This window comes from Cebidichthys violaceus, unplaced genomic scaffold (genome assembly GCF_023349555.1).
Source record: "Cebidichthys violaceus isolate CVI_PGR_0920_01 unplaced genomic scaffold, fCebVio1.0.p SCAF_8, whole genome shotgun sequence".
Classification (NCBI taxonomy): Eukaryota; Metazoa; Chordata; class Actinopteri; order Perciformes; family Stichaeidae; genus Cebidichthys; species Cebidichthys violaceus.
Window position 1 is genome coordinate 8,063,118 of NW_027176964.1, and position 27,874 is coordinate 8,090,991.

Sequence of the window (27,874 nt, forward strand, 5' to 3'; positions counted from 1 at the left end):
ATAAGGCCTCCATTCTGGGCAACTAGTGTTCAATGTATTTCATAAAATCAATCATGTCGCAATTAGTCAGGGAAAGGCATAATTTAGGCGTTCAAAAGAAACAATTTAGAGATGTTATTCTAAAAGCACAAAGGACTTAAAATCACAAAGCAGTCCGCAGTGGCAGAATTTACATTACGGCACACTCAGTTGTGTGAAAGGCAGTACGATGGCAATATACTGCGAGAACAAAAGACCCAACTAATCAGCTTGTAGATTAAAAAAAATAAAATGAAAATGGAGTTTGCAACAAAGGGAGCACTGACGTCCGGAGGAGGAAAGGAAAGGTGAGTGTAGAACTGATTCTGTACAACTCAACGACATTAAACCTTGAAAGGGGAACGAATGTTCAGCAGAGGAAACATTACAGTATTTACACTCCACGCTGAGTACATGGTGATAGACGATCATACAACATAGCAAAACAAGCTGGGCTCATTTTACACCTGTTAACATTCCCAATCTGAATGATCCTGATACTGTAACTCACAGCCAATTGGACAGTTTAACATTTCACTTGTTTAGGCTGAGCAGAACCATACATGTAAATGTGAGATATAGGTGAAATACTCCGGTCTGTTTGGGTCATGACTGTTTCCCCCCAGTTGGAGCAAGAAATGGCCAATATGTTTTTTTTAGTGACAATTTAGGAGGATGGAGGTGGGGAGCGATGTGCTGCTGCCAGATTAGGCTACAGCCTGTGCCAAGGTTATAAACAGGCTGTTATCAGGCCTCCAAACAGAATAATCCTCCCTGTATCAGTGCCCAAACATATGGGGCCACACAAAGCAGCAGCAGCCCCTGACAGACACCCCCTTTTAATTACACAGAGGAGGGGGGCAGGACCTTTCTCCTTGGTGCCTTTTCCCTTTTCTGCCTCAGTTTCTCTCTGTCTGCCTGTCTAGGAAACACGTTTAATTTGAAAGGAGGAAGCTCACATGCAGCATCAAATAAGGCTGAAAGCTGAACTGTAGCGGCCTTGTGTGACATCAACATTTTAGATATTGTAGATTAGAGCTGGAACGATGGGTCGATGAATCTATTCGTTGATTGACAGAAAAACAATGAGCCCTTATTATTATAATCAATTAATAGCTGAAGTAATGTCTCATGAGAAATACATCAATTCCTGCTGGTAATATGAGAGGATATGCGGCTCTTCTTTGTCTCGTGTGATTGTAAACTGCATATCTTTCAGTTTTGTACTGTTTTATTAGACAAAACACAACAGTTTAAGATGTCAACTTGGGTTTTAAGAAATTATGATGGACAAATTATAGACCGAAAGATGAAAATACCTAGCGGACTAATCAATAATGAAAACAACTGCTGGAGCCCTATACGTTTGGGTTTTGGACTGTTAGTTAGACGAAACAAGCAATTTGGAGATGTCACCTTGGGCTTTGGGAAATTAATTAAACGATAAATTAAAGAAGGAAGGAAGCGAAAGGAAGTTGTTCGTTCCAGCCCCAAGTTTAATCCTGGGATGTCATTCTGCAAGACCTAGCACACTGACAGCATGTATGTGACATTCTTTAATATGTTTTAGGGACACTGTGAAGGGAAAGTGTCATGTTTGTGAAAGTGTCAACATTTTATTGATGTTTTATCACGAAAATAATTAGCAGGTTTATCAATTTTGTTGCAGCCCTGTTATGAATACGAGAATATATATAAAAAGTAAACAGAAATCCACTCTAAAATACATTTTCTTTTACAAATGATTTTATCCAACAAAACCACGACAATCTGCTCCACTCAGGTCTCAACTGTTGGGGGACTCTCCTCCCATCTGAAAGAAATAAATTCCTCCATCTTTTATATACTGCCTACAGATTTTAAAGTCGTGTTCAATAAAGTTTAAATGTCACAGAGGTGTAATAACGGGGATCATATAAACGCTGGGCTTGGAAAAGCTATGCAAAAATGACGGCGTCCCTTTCGGCTCGTGCAATAAAGTTTTATTTGGCTGAATCTGCCAATAAAAGTGGGCTTTGAAGGTTGTCAATGGGGAGTAATTGGTCCATTTCTACAGCCGCGGTCATATTTCTACGGAATTTTTTTTCCCCCACATGGCGTGAATGAGCTTTGACAGCGACATGAGGAGAATCTCCTTGTTAGTGATGTGACATCCTCACCAACCTTCAACAATAACAGAAGGGCACATACAAACCGACGGCAAAAAAACAAACATCTGGAAAACCAGAACAGTGCAGGTAAATGACACCGCAAGATGAATATGCAGGTCTGGTCGTCTGAGCTGCGAAGCCCCTGCGACGGAGATACACAAAAGCAGCCCGTGCTTTTGGCAGCAGCAGAGGCCATTTCATACACCCACAGACAGCAGAGAGAGTGTAGACCTTAATGACGTCCAATCTTCTATGTCACGCGGGGCTGGAGGCTCACCAGGGCAAAAATCGACCGACAGCTCAAAGTGCTGTTAACCGGTTTTGAGGACTCCTCGCTGATGCACAAAGCACACCTTTATTTGTAACAGAGCCTGCAAAAAGCAAGCCATCACTGTCTTTCCCTATAATTAAAGTTCAGACGTTCATACCGCATATATAGGAAAACAAATAAAGAGTCCCAAACATTTAACCATACGGTGGTGTGATGCTTGAAACACAGCTTTTCTGAATAAGATGTGTGGTTTGAAGACAATTTAGCTTTTGATGAAAACGTGCAGATATAATGTGTTTCATCGCACCTACTGTAATAAGACATAAATGTCAACCACTATAATGATTTGTAAACCAAACAAACACAGACCAAAGCCAACAGTAACCTCGAAGAAAATAAAAGGAGCCATCTTTATTTTGCCATAGACGTTCACTTTGAGACCTGAAGTCTGCACGCTTCTCAAACTACCTCCGTCTGAAGTCAATTTGTCTTTTGATTAAGACTTGAGTTTTGAACTATAAATATATGCGCTACGTTGCAGCTTGTAACACAACATTTATGACTACAACTGTGATCTTTTTTAATTAATCAAAGCCAAACCTAGCCTTAATGAAACAAAGTGGTAATGACTTTCAATCACCTTAAGATCGCAACATTCTTTGTCTTTATTTTTTAAATAACCCTGTAACTAAATCACTTGAGAACGATTAAACAACAGCACAGGAGAAGTCAAGGCGTTTTCTTTTTGTCATCGGGTCTAGCCTCATTCTTTGATTTGATTTCACAGCTGAAGAGGCATCTGGTAAGGAAATATCTGAGCGCAGCTGTAAGCCAAAGTGTCAGTGTCTATCCATCCCGGTACGAAAGGCCCAAAATAATAATCAAACACTCCTGCCTCTTTAGAGGAATGCTGCCGGCTCCAAAGAAAACAGACAGACGAACACAATGAGTGTCTGCGCGTCCCCGCTCTGACAGGAGTCACCGGCAGAGTCGGGGTAAACGGACGGCGCGGTGCGGCGCGGCAGCCCCTAATGATCTCCCCTCTGTTTCGGCGGACTGAGAAAAGCCATTACCTCCCGCCACATTACCCTGCCATCCCTCACATGGTGGATGGCTCCTCTCTCCCATGAGCACCTTGCTCCAGTTATGGCTGGCAGTGCTCACCTCCTTACTGCCTCCTCCTCAACCCCCGTCCACCCGCCTCCCTCTGAAAACCCCCAGCTCTATACATCACATTTAACACTTTGACACTAACAGTCTATAATGTTTCTATTCTACAAAATCACTCTGCCAACTCCAGGATAGCAGAGCAGAGTCTGAGGAAAATAAATACCACTCTCAGCCGCTGGCATTAAATTCTAAAGGAAAAAAAAAGAGAAAAGTACAAAAAAGAGCCTCTTCTACACTCTGCCTCTTTGCCCGGGCACCTGAGAGGTCCTCTGGCTGCGGTGGAAGAGGGTGATTTCAATCGATACACATTACAGCTTCAACTGACAGCAACACCTCACACTTTACATGTAGGATTGTCCGTGCCGCATAAAGAGGCCATACAACCATGTTTTCAGAGACGTCAACACTCCTTGCGAGCACTTTATAGCCGTATGAAAGAAACATTTCACTGTATTAAATTATTAAAATCAAAAAGTGGCATGAATAAATAAAAACCAGACTGAATAAGTGATGTGACAAGACAGACTTGAGGCATGACCTTTTAAAAGTGTCTAAATGTGTCGACAGACAAAAAGAATGGAACATACTTTAGGTATGTGCCCCCCCAACCCCAAAAAAGGGGGTATTAAAAAACAAAAATTGTAGAAAAAGAGAAATAGAGATTTAAAAAATGTCAGGAAAGATTAGTCTACTCAAAATCACAGACGAAACAATAAACATGGAAAGCGCCCACACTTTCATTGCATCACAATTTGTTTCTTTTGTCTCTCTCCTTAATATAAGTGTTTACTTGGGCAAAATCCAATCATTTCATTCTCTCCGAGCGTATTTCATGTATATAAACAAACATTTGCTCGACCTCACTGGAGTATTAGCTTTAATGTATCGTCAGCAAGCCTGGCTTTGAGAGGGCATTAATTTCAATTCGCCGATTTAAACACTCCAGTTTGTCGCAATCCTTCATCGCAGTACGCCACCAAGTCAACACACACAATGGGCCTATTTTTCAATCTAATGGCGGAGCTTTCTTGCCATTAGTGGAATAAAACTGCTTTTGCCTTTGAACAAGCCACTCAAAATGTAAACCCTGCATTTCAAAACGGATTTGAATAATTAATTGCAAGTTAAAACAGACATGAACCCCAAGAAACGGGCTCAGGATGGGAGCTGGAAATATATATTTTTTTTTGCCCCGAGGCCAAAAGATCGCTCATCTTAGAAAGCAGGAAAATCTAGTCTTTGAGGATAGAGTGTAATCTCCAGTGAATCTAATGAAACAAAGTAAAAGATAACGCCACATTTCATCATATCGGAGACGGAGTGCTTCCTCTGGCTTGCCCTTGAGGTGGCAGGAATCCATAATCTGAGGAACTCATTCTTTTCATGTAGTTGAGGTATCACAAGCCCTTGTTTGACCCGGCTCTCAAGACAACTGATTTATGAGCAGATCTGGTACTTGAAGCCAAAAGTCTACACCTCTCCCTCAAATGATTCTTTTTTTTTTTTTTTAAGGGCTTTCTGGAAAAAAAATGGTATAGGACAAACCACTCTCATAAAGCAATTTAGATGGACCACGGCCTCCTCTTTTCCTCTAAATGACTCCTCATTCAATAGATACAACAATAGTGACCCAATAAATATATTAACGATCAAATTTTATTCGGTGATGGATGAGATATTTTGTGTATCCAAATGTTATTGCAGTATCACATATTTACAGCACTGCATCCTTGTGTATGTAAAAAAAAAAATAGACATTTAGAAAAGCCATCTCTCCTTTCCGACTTGTCCTTGGCCCATTCCTTTGCAGTGAGCTTGTCTTTATTATTTAATTAAGCCACTACGGCCGTTACATTAATAATTGAGTGTGAGAGGAGACCCAGGGCAGCCGCAGGCTCTGGCGCATTGGGCTTCCTGGTGAGGAGTGTATTAAAAATGTGTGTGTTTATGTCCCCAGGGCGTCTGTCCTGGCTGCATAAAATTGAATTGGTTATATCTAATATATCATCCCCTAAGGGTGGCTGGCTGGGTGGGTGGAGAGGAGCAGGGGAGAGCTGAGATGGTCGCATCCAGCCAGCAGGGAATGAGTCCGTTCTTAGAGATTCAGAGAGACGCATGAGGCTGTGACGTTAATGTCCCTCAGAATCAAATCGATGGCTGTCTGCATCCTCGATGTGCATGGCCTTAAGCTAAGGAGCACAAGACAAGCCCAGAACCAGATTAAACCCACTCGTTACCGCAGTCTTTGTTCACTTCTGGTGTCTGGTGATGCATTCAGTGCATCAGTGAGAATGGGTGGAGAATTTCTTATGAAAACGGATTACAACCAGATACCAAATACAGAAAGGAAAAAAAAAAGCTTACGGCATTCATGTAGATACTAAGAGGATGAATGTTGGTGACAATGTGAGCGTCTGAATGTGGAAGCAAGAAAAACATCACTCATGATCCCTCCTTTCACAGACCGAGGGGCTGACTGCAAATGTACTCTCCCTCGCTGCCTTTCTCCACCTCTCTTCTTATCTGCTTCTACCACCATCCCCCACTCCCACCTCCACATCCAGCCAGCTCCGTGGCTTTATCCAACTCTGCACCTTTAAGGCCTCCAGACTCCAGAGGAATGAGCATTTTAACACCACCATTAAGGTCAGGGCCTAAATTATTGATCCGCCACCTCTATCAGCATAACGGTCACGTAGCCAGTATCACAATCTAACCCTGCCGCCCTCGGCCAGATCGCTGCAGCTCCCTCAATTAAGGAGGGATTCTCATTACAAAGAGAGACAGCGAGAGTGAAAGAGAGCAAGGTGGAGGAGGAGGAAAAAAAGAAAAGAGAGCGAGAGAGAGGTCCATTTCAGGCAGGGGGAAAAAGGGGGACAGCAGGCATTCTTTACACCCATCCTCCTCCCTCCCATCCACCTCCTCCCCCTTGAAGTCTCCCATCATCCCCCCAGACAAGACCCAAAGATGACAGGTCTTATCCTCACCAAAATGCGGGCGATAAGGCAGCTGTAAAAGAATAATAAAAGAATAATGCATGGAGGATGAAAGAGGGAAGGCAGACAGGGAGTGAGGCAGAGAGAGAGAGAGAGAGAGAGAGAGAGAGAGAGAGAGAGAGAGAGAGAGAGAGAGAGAGAGAGAGAGAGAGAGAGAGAGAGACAGAGAGAGAGAGAGAGAGGCAGGCCAGGGAGGGGGCAGCAACATAAATAAAGATGCAGCACAGTTGTGCTGGATCTCCTAATGAATTCGGAAGGTCCTGGATCAATAACATCAGCGCGCTGACGACACATCACAAATGCCAAAGGAGCTCTCTGCCTTGAGCCCGGCCCGGGGAAAAACAGACATTTATCGCATCCTTCTGCTCCACGGAAATTACTGAAAATGACCGAAAGCATCAAAAATCGTCTTCAAAAGGAAGCAGAGGAGAGTGTGTTTGCGTGCGATGCTGCTGCGAGGAGCATCAGGAAGCAGGAAGCAGTCGTGATGCTTGGTAATGGGGATGATTTTCACCTAGGAGATGCCGTGATAGTGGCCGCGCTATCAGTGCTATTAGCGATGCTGATGACAGATGGTTTCTTTGTCGCTATTCAGATTTATTTTCACAGCTGTCAAGAGAAAAACACACTGAGTACATCATTACCTAGTACAAATAGCCTGAAATGAAATAACCCCTGACATGACGGTCAAACTGTTTGCTGTATTGAAGATCTATCGAGTGAAAAACTAGAGAATATGTTGGAAATTGTTTTGGCAAAGTGTAACCGAGATGTGGATCAAAGCAGACATGGACTTGGGTCTCTGAATGCGTGCCCTCTCTCCCCATTCGCTCATACACAATCATGGCCTAATGGCATCCCATTAACATAATTGCCAACATAACTAGTGTTCCATGTCTGAGAGCCATTCCCCAACTACACAGAAAAAAGAAAAGAAAAAGAAAGATGAGAAGAGATGAAATTGAGCCAAACAGGGACCATCCCTAAAAACACATCGTGGGTGTTCAAGCCCCCCCACCCGCTTTTCAAAGCTACAGCGCTTTGTGAAGACCCCCTGGGAAGGCTCTGGCATCTCAAGGAATGTGATGCCAGAGTGTGTGTGTGTGTGTGTGTGTGTGTGTGTGTGTGTGTGTGTTCGAGGGCACATGTTTGTATGCAGCACAGATAGCGGGGTGGAAGAGCAGAGCTTCCTTCACATGTTGGTAGCTGCCTCGGCGCTCAAAGATTGGGCCCCGACACACGCTTAACACCAAACACAACCTGCCAGGCGAAATGAAATTCCCATTATTTTTAATTAATCCCTAATTAAAATATATTACTCCACAGATTCCACAAATCTCTCTTAATATGCAAATGTGGCCAATTCAAGGATATTTACATATCATTAATTAAGGCAGGCACATTCTCTTAGTCTAATGAGCTGTGGTCTGGGTCTGCCAAGGAAAACTAAACGCTGGGCTCAGGAGTGAGTAAGCACAGCCACGGGGGGATGTCGGCTCTCTGTTGAGTCAGGACTATCAACCGTTAGCGCCGGGGTGAAGTAGACAACAACAACTCTGCTAGGTTCACAGAAATCCACCCTGAAACACTTTAGCATCGTTAAAAACTGCTACCGGCGATGTAGCTTGCGTCTTCGCGCCTGTTTGTCCGGCTGGTGTGTTTTTCTTATTCTTGAGGATCACCAACCAAAAGAGGATGTGACCTCATGCAGAGGTGTTTCCATGCAGAGCTGCGAAGGAGTCTGATATGTTGTCACTGTCACTAGCACTATCACTCTGCAATACCACCTACATTACATGCAGTGAGTTCATGCCCTCCCTTCTGGAGACTGTCTAAAGGAGTTTATGTGGAACAAATGCAGACGAGGTAAGCTGAGGTTGCGCTCTTAATATCCACGTTCTCCTTTTATTTGTTTATACACTATCTTATCAAATTGAAATAGTAATTGTCATCTTTGGAAACTTTGAAATCGCCACTCGAATTGAAAATATAGTCAAGTGAGCACCGGCTATTAAACAAAATTACAAAAGGACTGAAAGTGGAGGAATATAATTATACAGGTACTGTTCTGAGGTATTTCTACAGCACACAAGTATTTAAATGTTATAATAATTAATATTTATATCCAGATCAGTGGTTCCCAACCCCGGGGTGGGTACGCCTCCAGTGAGTCAAAAGATAACTCTTGTGGTGATAAATGGGATTTGAAAGCTACATAAATTTATATAATTTTTCCCGTTCCTTTACTTATTTCTTTTACGAGATATTGGATAGTTCTACCTTTATTGGTTGCTAACAATTATTGAAATCAAACAAAGTGAGTAAAAATCCCTCTTTAGTGGAACTGCATGTGCAACATGTGCCAAAGCGTTTCAGAGAGACTTGTGCTTTATTTTAAGGGTTACTAGCCAAAAAAGGCTGTAAAACAATGCAGTATAATAAACTCCACACCAGCATATAGAATAAAAAAAATTAGCTCCTACTCAACCAGCTGCAACATTAACATGCTTCTAACATATTAATTCATCAGTAATAATAATCCAATAAATTATATATTGCAATTTAACTACATTTAACAGGGGCCGTTCTGCATAATGAGTTTATTATACTTTCCATTCATTGCATGCATTGTGCTGAAAAAAAAACTTGTTTCACTTAAAAATTTGAATGCAATACTTTTACGTGTAATTGAGTATTTTTGCATTGCAGTATTGGTACTTTTGCTTAAGTGAAGGATCCGATCACTACTTCAACCACTGCATATTAATGATACTGTATGCAACAGAGTGAAATTACCCGACGGTGAATTCCTCCTTTAACTGTATATTTAGTGTGCATCACTGTATGAGTAACCTTTTTATTAACTGCAGTACCAGCTTCCTAATTATTAAAGTGAATTTGTGGAATGCATCCAACCATTTTTGCAGAGTTGTTCGTGGAAACTATTCATGGATATCATGTTGTATTAGGTGATTTGAAGGAGAGTAAGGAAATGGAGTGGGGTGAGCCATACCTTGTCCATCTCCTTGTTCGCCCCTTTTCCAGCTGCTCTAATTTGACACCTTGAGCATTGGAGGGGGGTAGGGTTAACTAGGTGGGGGAGTGCAAAGACACAGCGGAATTCATTAAGAATAGCAAACCCCTCTCTCCCTTCAACCTCTCTCCAACGCTAATGACATCAGAGGTTAGCAGGAGCGAGAGGAGGAGAGACCGAGGTAGAAACCAAAAGACGGAGGGGAGATGCATGAAATTGGAAATATTTAAAATAACTATATTTTTAAGGGAGGCAAGTGAAAAGTGGTGAGGTGCATTGAAAGAAAACACCGGGGCCTTGTTTGCTTGGTTTGGTCCGAGTGTATTTCTGCATCCTTTTAACATTCACATGAATTGAAAGAGGTTTCAAGAACTGCTATTTTGCCTCTGACAGTCCTAATGCACTATGATGACATACCAACTACCGACTGCAGACCTTCGAAAAACCCATTTATGCCACACTTTGTAGGTTGGATGGAGAGCAATCAGAACTTTTTCAAAATTGTGATTACCACGTACTGGCACAGTAATCTGTGGCTGAGGAATTGGCTGGCTAATGGCAGTTTCACATCAGCCATCTATAGGGACCCTGCAGACAGGTAAAGTGGTAGTTGCAAGATATTGAAATGGCCAGTGCCACCTGGGATGAAAGGCCTTTAAAAAAAGTATTAAGAACTTATTTTTTTTCTTCTCGAGGAACAGCAGCACTGTGTGTAAGATGAGCAGCTTTATCTTTGCAGTCACTTAAAACATCAAACACTTTACTTTCCCTCACAGCCACTCTGAAGATGCTTGACTTTAGACCTGGAGGGAAAATCATTGACATGCAAGATAAAAAAAAAATATAAAGTTTCAAAGCCGAGATGAAATCCTTGGTGAAACAGTGTCCCGAGACCTTTCAAATGCTCATTTCCATTTATCTACCAGTGACATTTTTCATGACGTACTCTCTGGCAAACTATCTGACTCATAAATCCAATTCAAGCCTATTACTGAAGAACTTTTAAAGTTATCCTTCATTAATGTTAATGGTTTTTTTTAGAGGAGGCCAGTGGTGGTTAGGGCTACATGGCTGCTTTCCCAAGCTTGTTTAACAGGCTTCAGACAGAGATGGATGCTTCCTGCAGTCCGATAGGCTCTCTGAGCCATCTATCACCCGGAGGACCCACCCACAGAGCTGGCGTTCCATAACAAAGGGCAGGCAGGAAAGCTCCTGATTGACAGCTTTATGTGTGTGGTGGCGAGTCAGACAGCAGAGAGGAGACTCGGTATCTGTTTCTGGCCTCAGTGCTGGCTCTCTTTCTGAAAATGAGTTGTGAAGAACAGAACAAAATAATGAGTGAGCAGGGGAATCGATCAATATGCCGACACATGAGATAAATGGGAGAATCAAGCGCGCGCAAAAAAAAACACCCCTTAATGCTGCTGAGTAGGTACAAAACTAATCAGGCAAATGAAGCTGCCCGAGCAACGTAAACTGTGAATGGAGAGCAGTGTTAAGGCATAAACAGTTATTATCATAAAGATTATTACCCTTACACCTCAAGACTCGCTAATTAGCGCTATAAACAGCCTAAATTCTAAAATATATGGCCGCAATAAAAACCCGCCGCAACATGTAAATACAGATACTGCACGCACAAAGACACAGATAAAGGGATAACACACTGCTCTGCAGTCGCCAAACTCCAGCTCAAAAAAAGATTTAAAATCTATAATAATGCAACACATGTACGGACATAAACTGCTTTGCTGCTGCCACAGCTGTAATCATTTTACGAGGGGCCACAGTTCCTCTCAGGGTTGTATATATATATATATATATATATATATATATATATATATATATATATATTCTTGAAATGCAGACAAAAAGGAAGAAAGTGGGGGAGGATGTTTCAGAAGAGACACACTAAATTTGGACAGTAAGTAGTATCACCCCGTTGGCGCGGTACACCGCACATTCGCAACGCCCCATTTAACCGCACACGGCGCTTCCCTCTACTGCCTTCATTTGCATACTTCAGCGGGGCCCTGACGGATGAAGACGGATGGGGCAAAATCAGCCTCACTGAAACAACTGTTTTATCAAGGTTAAACTATCCAAGAAGCTCTTAACCCCCGCGCCTTTATCACACTACAGCTCTCCCAATATCAATCTATCAATATGATCTTATCGGCAGGGAGGGGGCTTAAGACGCTCTTCATAAACTCAAGTAATAGGAACATAAAGGAATTTTATGTGTTTAGGGGAGGAGAGAGCTAAACACGGTGCTGAAGGACATGTCCAATAAAAACAGGCTACAAGGTGGTGCCGGCAAGCCAAATAAAATATAATAGAAGAAGAAGGAAGAGCTGATCGCCCCGGAGGCGTGAGAGGCATGTGTGGAGTCACGGGGTCGTCGGTTCAGATCTTTCACAAATGGTGAAAAGCATGGATAAGAAGCACTAAAAGCCTCCGTCAACTGCAAGGCTCAAAGTGAACTTGAACGAGGTACTGACACAGACACTGCTCCAGTGAAAGGTGCCTTTCATGTAAAAGCTCAAAACTATACAGGGCATCTCCTGATTATACTACAAATACCTATAGCAGGGTGTCTTAATAAATATAGATTCTAAAGCAAAACTGTAACAGGGTATCCCCTGATGTATACAAAAACTAAATAAAGTTATTAATATTGTAATAATAATAATCATAATAAGTATAGTAAATACATATATATATATATATATATATATAATATTAAAAATATATATATATATATATATATATATATATATATATATATATACACAATTTTAATTTCCCCTACTTTTTCTAAGGAGAAATAGCTGTTTTAAATTTCTTGTCATGTAAAATGAGTTAGCCTTGTCTTGTTAGCCTAAAACAATTGCCTTCCTATGGTGAGTCCTGTGCAAAAACAATATTGATAAATTGTGCTTCAACAGACTTCAGGGTGCGGCAACCACACAATGTATGCTTATGTGTATGTGTGTGTGTGATATTTCCATGTCACACCTCTCACTTGCTCTGCGAGCTACTGTCTATTAACACACACACACACACACACACACACACACACACATACACACACACACACACACACACACACACACACACACACACACACAAAGACATATAGAAAATACAAAGTGGCTTATTTACACAAACAACACTGGATTCACCAAAACAGCGTAAAATCAGAGACAAAAAAGGAAATAAATAAACAATGTGAAAAATTGGACAATTCTTTGGGGAGGATTCTTGCATATTAATTCATCTTTATATAAGATGTTTCAATTTATTTTGTAAACACCTAAAACATCTGACACTCAAACAGCATTCCAAATGACAGCAAACACCAAAACATGGCCTTGAAACAAAGAGAGCTGAAACCTCTCTGACACAAAGGCACCAAAACATCAGTATTGTAAACTTCGCAGAGGTTGTCTGCAAGGCAATTATAAATGGATACTCATGATATTAATACGCAAATTACAATAGTTGTACTTTCTCATTTCACGTTTTTGTTGTAACTGACACTAAATGTGCATCCAGACTTTTTATGATACAATGTTGCTAGTATAATGAAACTATTACACAAAATGACTAATAGTTTATAACACACATCGGCACACATAAACCTACATGTACATACACACACACACACACACACACACACACACACACACACACACACACACACACACACACACACACATCATGAGAGCAAACTACCTCCTGACTTTTGATCTTTGAAGGGTAAAAACTCTGTTAAAAGTGGCTTGGTAATAAATGAACAGAAGTATATAATTTGCTGATTATGCTCAAGTAGAAAAAAGAAAATGACAGCAATTAACATAATTTCAGTTGGAGTTAACTGTCCAGAACTAACACCGCCAAAGGCAAGCTGGCAGACAGAAGGCACGAAGGAAACCCACAGCTTTCAGTCTTTGCATTGAGTTACGGATATCTACAGTACAGGGAACCACTGTATTATCAATCCTGATCGCTGTAACTGGGAAAAACAGCTAGCATATTTTACCTTGTTCGACATCTGAAATAAGACCATAAACGTCAAGGTTTGGTTTGTTACCACACTGAAAAATATTACAGTCTAGTAATGAGGCCTTTAATATATACATAAAGTAGATTTTCCACAATAACAAGTCAAAGCAGCTGTTGGTTGAGAAAATCAGCACCGTTTCTGAAGCAATTTCAGTTTAATGAGAATTTTCATGATGCAAGTTGTAATGACGTGAACTGATTCAAGGAAACAAGCAAAATGATTTCTCACCCTAATGGCAGTTTTCACTCGCTAATTGATTTTTTTTTTTAACAGTGCATCACTGCAGACAAAGCAAACAAGAAGTGTTTTGATCCACATTATGGTGAGTTTTGTGCTTCTTTTCTTTGTTTCGTGAATGCTGAGGGTTCCCTTTCTTGCCTGAAAGGGCCGACACTACGTCAGATTTAAGGGTCGTCTGCGTCTCTGAAAGCGGTCTTTCCAGTGCCGGGCAGCTAGGCCGAGTGCTGACCTCTGCTGACACTCGTGCTCTGGCCCTCACTGTGCTAAATGCTACCTGTGGTGTCCCATCTGCCCATGGGAAGTGATCCAAAACTGCAGCACCCCGTGTCTCTATGGGCCCCACGGAATTATCAGCAACAATCCCAGGAGACTGCCCGCCTGCCTATTTCTGCCCCTCCAACACACACACTCTGACACACACACACAGAAATAGTAGATACCACATGCCACACTGAAGATTGCCAGCATGAGGCTGTTTGATTTTGCAGCCACAAAAACAACTCTTTATGTGGCTAAATTTATCATTGCTTTCCGCCACAGTATTTGTGTCTTTCTCTACAGTTTCGATATCTCTTCTCTCTTTTTCTCTTTGAGTGTGAGTGTGTGTGTGCGCGTGTGTGTGTGTGTGTGTGTGTGTGTGTCTCTGCATTGTTCTTTGTCTGCGCCTTTCCTTCCACTCAAGGTGCCGAGGTTACCAAGGCTCATCTGTGGCCCCTTTGTCTCTCACGGCAACAGCAAGGTTTATTAACATAAATTAGAATAGCTCACCGAGAGAGTACCTTGTCGCTATGCGTTACCCACGGCAACCTCTCCTCTACTCTTAATCCACCTGAGTGTGTGTGTGTGTGTGTGTGTGTGTGTGTGTGAAATAAAGAGAGAGAGAGAGAGAGAGAGAGAGAGAGAGAGAGAGAGAGAGCACTCCCCTGCATCTAAATGTGAAACTACTCTGAAACGAGGGAGACACATCCACACCCATCTTTCCCCTGTCCTGATTAAAATAAATGGTGCTATCTGCACTGCATGACTCACTACACCATGGCATTACTATCAGTAATTGAAACATCCAATCACTACTGAGCCATCAGCCTCACTGCTCTTCCCCATCTGACTTTGTGGCACCTGATTGAACACCCCACTGCATGGGAAGTAATACGGGATATGCCAACGAGTTCGTATGAAGAAATGCCGAACAGGGGAGCAGAAACACTGCATCAACAGGGGTGCAATTCACGCGTTTGTTTGTTTTTGCATGATATATAGTATCTGTCTGAATGGGAATGCGTCGTGTACGGGATGTATAGAAATGTGCACGTGTGTGTGTGTGTGTGTGTGTGTGTGCGCCCCACTCAACATCCTAAGCAGATATCCAGGGAGAGTCGGGTAGCCTCATTGATTGGTGTTGATTCCATCTGGGCAGCGAGTAACGACTGACAGTGGATCTAAGCCACTTCGAAAGGCAACCATTAATCTTGGTCCTGTTTAAGCAGCATGTATTAATTTATGTCATTTTTACTAAGTCAGCCAGGGTAGAGCGCTTGCCATTTTACATTTGACTGTTCATCGAAGTCAGGGAAGGGGGGGGGGGGGCTTTTATACAATCCCAGCATGCTGCCAACACGGCACTTACATCGTAGTGGCAGGGTGCCAGAGAAATGAGATCCCCACACCTCAAATTAAAGGTTATCAACTGCCACCCCAATCAAAACAACTAAGAACATTTTAACGTATGGGTTACATTTTTAGATATAAGAAACGATAATGACTCTTCAGTCAAACCGAAGGGGGAAAAAAAATGTGACATGGTGTGCATGTACCCAAATACTTTTAATACTATGAAATATGAAAAACTAAACTGTGTAATTCAGAGGTTTTGGAGTACACAGTTGGAGCCCCATGAACATATCAGTAATAAGATCTGCAGGTGTTTCAACGGCAACAATATGAGGATATACGCGTCCACCGGTCCTACTGCGTGAGGCAATTCCACCAGACTGTGGAAAATCCAATCATATCCAAACAGCACCAATAAGAAAAACAATGGCTGAGGCAATTGCAACTGCAATAATGTCACCAGAGCTGTTTTGTAGACACTAAAAGCTGCTCTAGAGACAAACATCTGATAAAAAAGAAACTCCACTCCGCCATAGAGCAAATTTCCTCTCTAAAGCAATTTTATATTCGATAAGTGGGAAGGCATTCTTAGTGTAATGGATCTGAATATGATCTCTGTCAGAAAACTAAGAACACAGCCTTGTATTAAAGCTCTGTTTGTAGAATGGCCAGTACTGCTGCATCTGATAACCAGGTTGAGAAGTGCAGGAAACAAACTATAGATAGAGATGCAATAACATTCATATTCTGTTGAATAGGTGAACTGATAAACCTGTTTCCATAAATGTGAAAAAATGTACGTGGAGGGAAAAATTGTTATCTGATACATTTAAAAAGGACATGAACACACACTAACTTGCATGCATGTAGACAGACACCACACAGGAATTCAAACTTTGATTTTTAATTTGTTTAAAAGGCTGAGAGAGGCAGAAAAGAGCTGCTTCAACTTCACCCCCCAAAAAGGGCAACAACAAACACACCTGGCGACCTAGCTATGCTCTCACAAACACACACACACACACAAAGACACACACACACAAAGACACACACACACACCTACGCACACACACGCTCCGTTGCCATACGTTGACACACAGAATATGACCATTCTACAGCCAGATCTGTTATCATGGCTAATTACAACTCCTACCTCAGATATACAGGGCTGTAATTAGCCTCTTAAAACATGATTAACACGTCTCAATTAAGCCAGTCAACATTTGCATAACATATTAGCTGTCCTAATTGCGAGTGAGTTTAAATCAGAGGACAGGAAACAGCAACAAAAAAAAATACACGCTGTAGCTCGTGAAGTGCACTGATAATGTGGTGAATATAAATATAAATACAGAGAAAATGTCAGTCGGTAAAATGGAATTCAGTCTATTTTTGTTTGACATAACTCACTTTAAAAAGCAAGGATAAACTCACAATCAGCACACTCAGACTACTTACAAAAATATATAACGTGTTTATTATTATTCACTAAGAGGAATGTCTCTGGTAAGTGGATGAATAGTTTCCTATAAACTCGCAAATCAAAGCCCAGCAACATTTTCTCAGGAAAACTTCGCCACTCGTTTTGAAGTTATTTATTTGGAGCCATTTAAGAGAGAACAGACAGAGTCCTGTTCAGTCTTATTTCCGTGGAAACTAAAACATGGGGTGGGGGGGAGGGGGTGGGGGGGGGGGATAAACTGCTGCTTCGGCACTTCCAAGCCGGGGACAGATATACAGTCTCCCAGCTAGCACGGGGAAACCAAGGACATAGCCATTAGTTTCAGGACAGCGCCACATTGGAAACTAATGCCTCCATCTGTCACTGGAGATGAGAGGAGAGTAACAAAGAGCGGCAACACTAACCCCTGAACTCATCATGGACAGCCATGTCAATTAAATACTGAAAAACAGCAGCACTGGGAGCCATAGTGACCAGTCTATCCACTGCTTCATGGGAGCTCAACTAGTACCTCCATCAACGCTTAACGGTAATGTTATAGGAAATACCATAAATAGCCATTTGACATTTTACCACCACGCACCTTTACATTTATTTCAAGCCTACCTACTGGAACTTAAACGATCAGTTGATTAATGGATACGTTAATTATCAGAATATTAATCTGCAACTTAATTGATTAATAATTCATTGTTTCCATTGTTGTGAGGATTTGTTGCTTTTTCTTGTTGTAAATTGATTATCTTTGGGTTTTGGGATGCCTGTCGGACAAAACAAGAAAATTGAAGATGTCACTTTAGCCTCTTTTTTTTCAAGATTATGGACAAAAAGATTACTCATTTAATCAAGAAAGTAATCAATAATGAAAGTAATTGTTAGTTGAAACCCAACTAACAACACAGCACTTTAAGGATAGTTATCAAAAAGAAAAACTTTTGCTTTGTGCTGATGATGAAAACTTGAAAGTGACTAGACCAAACACATACTGTGAATAACTCAAATGTGTATACATATCTAATTAGCAGGGAGAGCTTTAGGAAAGGGGGGGGGGGGCACTGCAGTTAACGAGAGCTACTGATTCAGCAGGTCTACGGCTCCGATAAGTTCAACCGGTGTAATGCATTATCCGTCTGATCACATTAGTCATGCAAGAGCTCACCATCTGACCCGTGCCTGCATAGGGGTAATGTGAGGCTGCTGACACGGAGTGGCCTGACGAAACAGTCCCAGGTCCGCAGATAGAGAGACAGAGAGAGAGACAGAGAGAGAGAGAGAGACAGAGAGAGAGAAAGAGGGGGAGAGAGAGAGAGAGAGAGAGAGAGAGAGAGAGAGAGAGAGAGAGAGAGAGAGAGGGTAGGCCTGAAACCTGACACCCAGAAACACTGACTTGGTGTCTGGCTTCTTTTACTTAGTCAACCATACGTGCCAGCTTCCCTCGCCGTAATGGTTCCACACAAACAAAGACACTCTCCAACTCTCTTCACAGGATGTGAAGCAAGCACAGGAAAACAAATTGTAAGTGCTTCTCAGAAACTGTAGAAACAATGATAATATATTTTTTTTGTGTCGAGGGGCCCCGGTAGTCAGGGCAAACATGAAATACAACACTGGCGGGCCAAAAGGAACGTCTGTAAGTGGTAACACAAAACCTCCGCCGTTGGTTTTTTTCATAAGCCAGCATGCGAACCTGAGCTTGTTTAAGCTTGCTAAATACTCTCCTGCCGTGACACAGGCCCGACCCCGGCACACATATACAGGGAGCGGGGCGGGGTGGGGTCATCAGTTAAGGCCTGCTCTGTCTGCTATTGGCATGCACTCCCCGCCTTGTTTGTCAGCTGCTCGCCAATGGACACCTCGTTGCTGCAATGTCCCCATATTGCTGCTGTCAACACTCACACGCCACCGCTGCACCACGAAGAGGTACACGTAACGCAAGCGAATAACTACATGCGACAAATGATATATGATCCAAAAGAAATGTCTCCACTCTTCAGTAAAAGGTCGAGGGGAAGGGCCGGCCTCTAAAAACCCGAATCGCTGCACTCGTCTCCTGCTCGCACTTGTTCTCAAAGACACTCTTGCAACAATGTAAAAAAAAAAAAAAAAGCGTGGAGAAGCTGACTCTTTGTAAAGAATATGAAAAAAACCTGACAAATTACAGGCTGTACCCTGCTCGCATACACTGCACTCAGCACATTTGGCTGTAAATGCCATGGTGAAGGTTTGAGTCATTTTCTCTGTCACTGCAGTGAAAGGATTTTTCAGTTTCGTCTGCACAAACCTCCTATGGGCGAAGATGAGCCGCAGCTCAGCTCTTCAAACGCAGACGGGGAGGACACAGCGAGGCAGCCATTAAGGCTCGATTCTCTCATAAATTGTTTGGGTTATTCTTAACTTTTAAATGCGTTTCTGTCTTCATCAAAGCAACGTAGTTATTTAGGGCTTGCTGATTTGTGGTTCGGAGCATGTTTTTCAAATACTCTTGGGACTTTAAAGAAAACAAACAAAAGCTGATTCAAAAGAGAAAAAAGACAGAGAATATAAACTATGTTGAAATATGTTCACATCCAAACTTGGTCCTAATTTGCAGGCTGAGGGGGAGCCTCTCTCGCTCTCTCTCTCTCTCTCTCTCTCTCTCTCTCTCTCTCTCTCTCGTCACAGGCTCTGTGAAATTCCGGGTTGCCAAGAACGGTGGGAAGAGAGGAGAGGCAGGGGGAAAAGCCAGGAAAAGGTCCAAGTCACTTTGTTCTTCTTTTTGGAAACGAACTCTGGTTGAACCCAGGGAGACGCCAGACAGTTTACAAAGAGCTCAGGCATTACTCTCTCCCTTCTCCAAGCCTTGCAATTTAGAAACAGGGCCCCAACCTACTGTAGCTTCCTCCTCACAGAGAGGACTTTAACCTTTAAATCTGATGAAAATCCCAAAGTGTCTGATGCTTCCTTCTAGTTTTTTTTTTTTTTTTTTTTTTTTTGGGGGGGGGGTTGTTTTGAAAAAACCTGTGCCAAACTCTGACTCATAAGAATGAAATGTCTGCCAATAAGAGTTCATGTAAAATTAAGGAAAATGGCACTGCCTCCATACTGACCCTGTGTTTATTTTTAACTGTCATGGCTGTTGAGTGCAACCGACCAGACGAAGCGACAAGGCTATCTCAATAACCTCAAAGACAGCTTCAACGTTGTGCTCACCGATAAGGTTGTATTGGATGTTTTGTTTTATTTCCTCCCTTGAAAAGCCGCCTCTCAGGAGTCGCTCGGCCCCATCCCTCAGAGAATACCCACAGGCTTTCATCACATGAGCTGCACTTCTTTTAATCTGCTCTTAAGTGAGTAATAATTCACACATTCCTTTTCATGACTTTGACTCTTGTTGCAAACATAAACAGAAAAATCCCTCTGACCTGCCTCTGCATTTAAAAACAGCTCACTTAGCAAACACCATCAAACTCAGGCCAAGGAAAACAGACGTGGTGGGGTGAGAAAGCCCAGCCCCAGAAAGGACCAAATGTCGGCATGAAAACACTCCAGTCCAATGACAGCCCCTCATCTGAGGCCAGTGCATGGCGTGTGATGTTTGACAGGGAAAACGTATCACAAATCAGAAGAAAAATATTTATGCCCAATAAATTTACAGTGGCTTTAGAGAGGAATGTCAGGATGATCATAATCTCTATTTTTATTTTGCAAAATAAAGAAAAGAGGTGACGCTACAACACACCATTAGTCCACAAAACGGACAATATTCTCAATAGCATCTGTGAGTGCAAGCACAAATCCAGCAAACAAAAGAAACAATAAAGAAAAAAAAAAGACTTACCTGTTTTCTCTTTTATTTCACACAAGACGTTGAAGAGAGCAGGTTTCATTCTGTGGCAGTTCAGTGCATGTTTCCTAAAAAGAGGACAGGACATCCCTTTCCAGATCAATATTCAAACAAGTGGAAATAGTAACAAAGCCAAAAAAAGAGCGAGGCATTCTTAAATCACCAAAATATCACCTTGACGATTATTTCTCAGATTCTCCTTCTGTTTCTCAAGCAGGCTAATTTATAAAAACCAAAGTGAGTAAAAATATGAATATTTCGACTGAATCCATAGTCTGTGAATTTAATTATTTCTGTGACATAAATACACAATTAGACTTAAAAACAATAATAATATAATATGCAACAACACTCAGTAACATTGCACCTGTAACATGCCCCAAATGCATTTTGCATTATAATTTGTATAATTATTGATCAAAAGTACAGGAAAGGATCTGCAACATGTTATCATAGGATTAACAAGGTAAACTCCTTTGTAACAAGGTAAAAGTGTCTGAGAACCTGCTTCAGTTAAAAAATATCTGAACAAATCATCCTAATCCTCAATAACCGTGCGATAATTAATAGTTTTCATTAAAAAAAAGATTAACCCAAAAGTTGTTTCAAATAATTAAATACGAATCCTAACAAGTTTTTTTATGGTCTTTTTTATTCGCTTTCCTCGCAGGCACTTCGTTGGGCGTAATTGCTTTCATTTAGAGGCGCACACCACAATGCAATCTTCCCCCTCCATCCCCAACAACATTGGCTAATATTACCGCTCTCTTATTATACTACAAGTGCTTTTTTGTTTTGTTTTTTGTAAAGCCTCACCTCGCCTGTGCTTCGTCTAAGCTTTGGTCTGTGATGGTCATTATTTGCTGTAATATGTCTCCGATGTCCTGCTTTCTTCCCTCTCCGTCCGTCCCCGCCGTGCCATCCTGCATATGCTGCGCCAGGCCGGGGTGTCCGGCCATGCCTACCCCGTGGGAGTGCATCAACCGAGGCTGCTCGTCCATCATTGACCACGGTCCCTGCTGCCTCGCCTCCAACTTTTAAATTTTTAAATCAAGAGGTTGGGGGGGGGGGGGGGGGGGGGAAGAAAAATATCCTCGGAAATTCCTCTGCGTCTCTGTCAGCCCCGACACTCCTCCTTTTTCCTTGGTAAGCTTTTCTGGATTTGGGAGGAGGGAGACTGACAAACCCTCTCTCGCTCTCTCTCTCTCTCTCTCTCTCTCTCTCTCTCTCTCTCTCTCTCTTGGTGTCTCTCCCAGCTGGTTTAGGTGAAATCTGATCTGAATCGCTGCTTTTGGCTTTAGCCACTCCTGCACCGCTACTGTAGGGAAGGAGAGAGAAAAAAAGCAGGATTGAACATTAAAGGCTCCTAATCTGATTAAAAGTGGAGCGCGTCGAGCTCCTCTTATGTGAAACCTCCGATGTAGCCTCCTCGCGAGCTTGACGCGCTAAGGACTCAACTTGCCTTTGAAGGTTTCGGATACAAAGTAAACACCAACTGTTATTGTTCCGCTTATGTCTGGTAACTGACTCATAATCAGAGTATGGATGGAAAGCCTCCGCCCCTCGAGCCACGATTGGAGAAGAAGGAGCGCGCAAGTCCCACCTCGGTCCTCTCCGAAAACGTCAATCATCCTCCTCGGGAAGGTGGGACACTGTAATAAACATAAAGAGATGTGACCGGACCGGGTGGCTATACAGTGATGGATAGAGAGTGAATATGTAGCCTAATAAATAATTGTGAGTGGCAGTGAAGCTCTGACCCAACAGGACAGCATGGCGGTGCTTGTGGAAGACACTCTGTCAACCCTGACTATATATTTTCCGGCTGAATATTTACATCCTTGTAATCAGTCAAAGGAATAATAAATCAAGATGAATTTATTAGTTTGGGGGAAGCACTTTTACAAGCCTTTTGTTGTGCCACGGGACCACAACCGTTGTTATAGCGAATGTACTGATGCCAAAGTCTAACCTGTATTTAAACATCCTGGCACAACTATTGTTTATAATTGATTAAAGGGGAACTCTGCCAAATTGTATTCATTAAAGTCTGTTTACACATCTTGGGGGAGGACGACTATACGAAATGTATAAAGTCTTTTGGGGCTCCAGAGGGAGCTGTGCCAAATCTGACAAATTGCCTCGAGTGATGTCACTTGAGTCATCGTTGGTTGGGTCTAAATTTTAAGCTTAGACTCTGTAGCCCGCTCCTCATCTCTGCTTGAGGGTAGAGACTTAAGGCTACACTCTCCGCTGCGAGCTTTACACACCCAAATCTCCAGCCAAACTGTTAGCGGATGAGTTGCATTGTGGGTTATGAAGATGCCAGGTTTTTAAAAAGGTAGAAGAATGTGAAAAGAATAAAAACACCAATAAGAAATACATAAAATAGCTTAAATCTCTGGTTCTGCTGCATCAATTTGACCCTTTTCTAAATTTAAACTACCAATTGTGAGTCTGACAATGTTATTGGAGTGCAAAGCAAATATACCAATAATTCACCAGGTCCAGCTGATGTGTAATATTTGTAAATATTTGAAAGATTATTCTTTGACACATTTTTTACTGTTGGTCGGTCAAACAATTTGAAGACGTCTACTAGGGCTTTGGGAAATTTTTTCATATTTTATAGATGACAAGATTAATCAAATAATCAGAAAAAAACAGGCAGCAGATTAATCAAAGATGAAAATAATTCTTAGTTGCATGCAGCCCTAAACCAGAGCTGTATATGAATTGCAATTTGAATCAAACATGTAATATATGTTGTTGCATGCAAATTATCTCCCATTAACACCAAAAGAAATAAATAACTCATACTATGGACATGCTGCAGTTCTGTGGCTCAGAGTCTGGTCTCTGCTACATCCAAATGCTTCCTTCCCTTCTTTTACTGGCCGGACAGAAATCGATCAGTCAGTTTTCTCATTACGTGCTGAATAGGGAGGTAGGGCAGTAATTGTCACAAGGGGCAGGGTGAGGTTGAGGGTAGTGGTGGTGATAATGTCTGACACTAAGGAGCTGCAAGACTGCACAGTACAGCCCTGAAATGGAAGTCTGCAGTCCAACAGCCATTCTGCTTTATTTTATACCCTATTTAACAGGGTCATAATGACGGAGGAGTATCTCTGTGTCGTAGACCTTACAAAGGAGACGATGGTTCAGTTGAAAACAGACATACTCTGAACTGTGAAAAAAATATTCATCAGACACATAAAATACCACGTTATACTTGTATTTTTGACCCAATGATTCGTCTACAAAAGAGTGTATATAAAACCACGCTCTGATGTCAGGTTGGTTCTTCAAATCCATAACACCCACACATCAGTCTTCTCAGGTGCGATTTAAGAAATCGAGGGCTGCATTGATTAGTGTGAAAGACAGTATGATCTAAAGAGCTCTTTTTTTGCTGTATATTAAAATTAATTCTAGCCAACAGAAAGAAATTACCCGATAACTTGTGGATGTTTTTGGGAAAGTAAACTCTGAATAGAATAAATAAGACCTTGTTTGTGGCTCTGATTGCTGTATTTCAAAAAAGGCAGCATTTGAAGCCTTAATGAAAGAGAAAAAAAAAATCATCTGACATAGCATATTTTCCCTCCATTAAAAGTAAATGTGTTGTTGCAGCATTAATAATCTTACAAATTAAAAAGAAAAAGTGGGATTTGATTAGAATTGCAAATTAATTTGGATGTAAAAATATTCGTATAAATAGTAGATGTTTTTCTCCAGAAGTTGCAGAGTTGTTTTTCAGAGACTAAAAATGTTAATGCCATGCATATCGAATCCCCAAAAGAAATGTGAACTAGTTGAGTTTGTTGAGTTGTGTTGTGTTTACCATCATCCAGTGAGGCTGCTCTGATGAATATGGAAGAAGACAGAATGTATCATATAGATGATACTACATTTGTGATAGGAAAAATAGACAAGCCATCTCAACTAAAATAATGTCAGGACACGTGCAATGTGCTTGGATGGTCTACCCAATTCAAAATCAATAAGCAGAATAAAAAAACACTTGATGAATGGTTTATAACACACTATATGTGAAGGAAAACAGTCACACACTCGCAGCCACGATGCAAAAAAAGGGTTTTGAGAATAACCTGTCATGTCGAAACGTTTGTAAATTATTAACTGTGGTCAGCATCTTTCCAACACTGGTGTGCGTTACTCCTCTCTCTCATCCTATAGCACACTATAACACACTGAAACATAGTTGTAAACAAATATAAGGATATTTTATTTTAGTTTTTGTGTTTTTGTGTTCATTAATGTATTTGTCAACGCTTGATAACTTATAACGTAGTTGTATAAAGCATTTTGTAACTATACACATGTACAAATCATTTGGAGGCAGAATTTGTTAATAAATGTGTTCAAAACTCAAGAAACATTACACATAATTACAACTATGTTATGTTATCATGCATTTGTTAACTATTAAGAGTTTTAGTTGTTGAAAAATCATTAGTAAACCATAACATTTATTTTTATTTGCATACATCTAACAGTGTTTTATTAAGCATGTATTAAGTGTTAATAAACTACACTGCTTATGAATGCTTATAATCTGATCAAACCTCAATATTTCAAGCTACTAATAAGGAATAAACAAAAACTGACTCCACAACACTCGTTCTCCCATCTGGACCAGGGTCAAACAACTCCCCCCCCCCCCATCGAGAGCTGCAGGTCAGAGCAGGGTAAGTTATGTATGAGCTAGGAACACACCGAGGGAGAAAGCAGCAACTGCATGGCACATCTCTCCAGGAAGTAACCTTGATGAAAAATTCAGTTGTTTGCAGCTCTTGGCGTCCCTCAGGCATGAATAAAGTGAGGCCCAGACAGAGAGAAAAGACCTGGGCTCAGCTTGAAACTACTCACCGACCCACTGCTGTAGAACAAACACATCGGCCGGCATTAGGAGATGGGCGCAAATTAAACTTTAATCACACCTCAGATAGATTAAGCGACAGGAGTCGAGTCAGCATTTCCAAGCCCTTGCCCTGCCTCTGCTCACCATCCTCCTTTGAACTCCAGATAAATTAAATACCCACAAGTTCCAGTTTCTTTGCGCCTCAGATTAGCTTTTAAGCATAAGAGGTACTTGAAACAAACCTGAGGTAGAGAGCAAAACCTGCAGCTGCCCAGTCATTAATGTGATGTTGTATATAAATCATCCCATTAAAAGGTTGCCACAGAGATTTAGTATCGCACCTCCATAAAGTTGGGGAGTTGCGAGAGATTCACTGTCAAAAGTGATGCAGCAGAGGTCGAGATATCCTTTTAGTCTTATATTGTCTACACTTTTATTCCTTAGTGTACGTCAAGGTCCAAACATTCTGGATCCTACACTCGGATAATAGTAAAATGAAGATGGCTGAATTCCATTTATATGCTTCAGTTTCAGGGTCTTGGTTCCTTGGCTCCCTCACTGGCATGATATAATTTAATTACATGACTTTCTAGACAGTCTAGAAAGTTTATTGTAGGGTGCTGGAAAGGAGGCTCCGATCAATTGTTGAACCTCAGATCCAGGAGGAGCATTGTGGGTCCCGTCCTGGTCGTGGAACAGTGGACCAGCTCTTTACCCCTCCAGGGCTGTTGGAGGGTTCATTGAAGTTTGTCTACATTCAGTCATCCAGTCTACATGTGTTTTGGGTGACTTGGAGAAGCCTTACAAACGTGTCCCCTGGGGAGTCCTGTCAGGGGTACAGCGCGAATATGTAATAGTGGGGGTGACCAAGTGGAGAGCAAGGCTGCCTTTCAATCAGAGGTCGGCAGTTCGATCCCCGGCTCCTTTTCTAAAAACTCCCTTAACAGCAGCAAAAAATACAATACACCAGTTTTCACAGGCTGATCCATTCACAGGCTGATCTACTCCTCATGATGAAACTTCTATGTAAAGTTGGCGTAGCGCCCCTTTAATTTAGTGCTGGCAATGAATATGATGGCGGTTTTCTCAGTAACCACCTGGAGATGAAGCTTATTTCTTCATCTTTTCTGAAACTTAATTCCAGAAATCTTTTTTAAATAAGATATTTGTCGGGTAAATGAAGGCACAGAGACATGTTGCCTCTGTCTCTGTGCCTTAATTTAAGGATATTACATTTTGGTTAAGATGGAGAATTTATGATGCGTTTCCTTGTTAGTTTGAGTAAACAAATTTCTGCCTTCAGCCCAGCAGGGTTTTCCTGTATCTCGTTGCCAATGATAATTTCTAACGTGGATAAGCTGGATGTGCCTTTGTGCAGCTGAGGCTGGGTCAGGCTGAAGGATGACTGATATGAAGGGGTTGACCTGTCACATAGCATTTGACTTACTATCCTTGGAACAGGATAAAAGGGGAGCCAAATGTCAAGTGATACAAGTGACGCATCCTCACACACAAGCACACGCACACGCGCACACACACACACACACACACACGCAGAGGGTTGAGGAGATGAATGTTTTATAATAAAACCTAAAAACCCACCAGCCATTCTGTGGATGGCATGTAAAAACAGTAAGCTTATCATTTCCGTGAAAATAATAGTCACCGGTGGCACTCGCAGTGTGTGTCAGCCACAGGATTTCCATGCCCTTTTCCGTGAGTGTGTCTGTTCTTGCTGTAGGGCCCCTGTAAGCCCTTAGACCTCTTGGCAAAGCGTGGGCTGTGCCTGGTGGGGGGAGATGTGACGGATGCCGGAGCCTCGGAGCTCGCTAGCTGCTCTGTGAATTTTCCCAGACTCATTTGCATTCATAAAGAGCCTACTCCTTGTCACAGAGTGTTTTCTTTTTTTAGTCTGCCTCCAAAAATCCTGTGTGACTCCTGGTGGGAGTGCGCCGGGAAAATCCAACTGTCAAAGACGACAAGATGAATGAATCCCGGTGTCAGACAAGTGTGGCTTCAATGATGACAGATGGAGGAGAGCTGTCCCTCCGTCGATCGGTAGGCTTCATTTTGGAATAAATAAATCTGAATTTCACCCCCTCCCATAATTACAAGTGTTGCTTTATTTGACAGCTCTCTGTGTTT

General features: G+C 41.8%; 1 protein-coding gene across 4 annotated transcripts in view; it reads right to left on the reverse strand.

The window, feature by feature from the left end:
- Positions 1-22,433, reverse strand: part of pbx1a (pre-B-cell leukemia homeobox 1a) — a 46,908-nt gene extending 24,475 nt beyond the window's left edge. For 2 of the 4 annotated variants that reach the window (XM_068737958.1, XM_068737960.1), the window contains exons 1-2: positions 21,661-22,433; positions 20,839-20,912 (exon numbers count right to left, since the gene is read on the reverse strand). In XM_068737958.1, coding sequence (XP_068594059.1) covers positions 20,839-20,912; positions 21,661-21,848 — 262 coding nt within the window. In that variant the 5' untranslated portion in view covers positions 21,849-22,433. The remainder of the gene's footprint in view (positions 1-20,838; positions 20,913-21,660) is intronic. The other 2 variants (XM_068737959.1, XM_068737961.1) reach the window with 1 other exon arrangement.
- Positions 22,434-27,874: the final 5,441 nt, after the last annotated feature.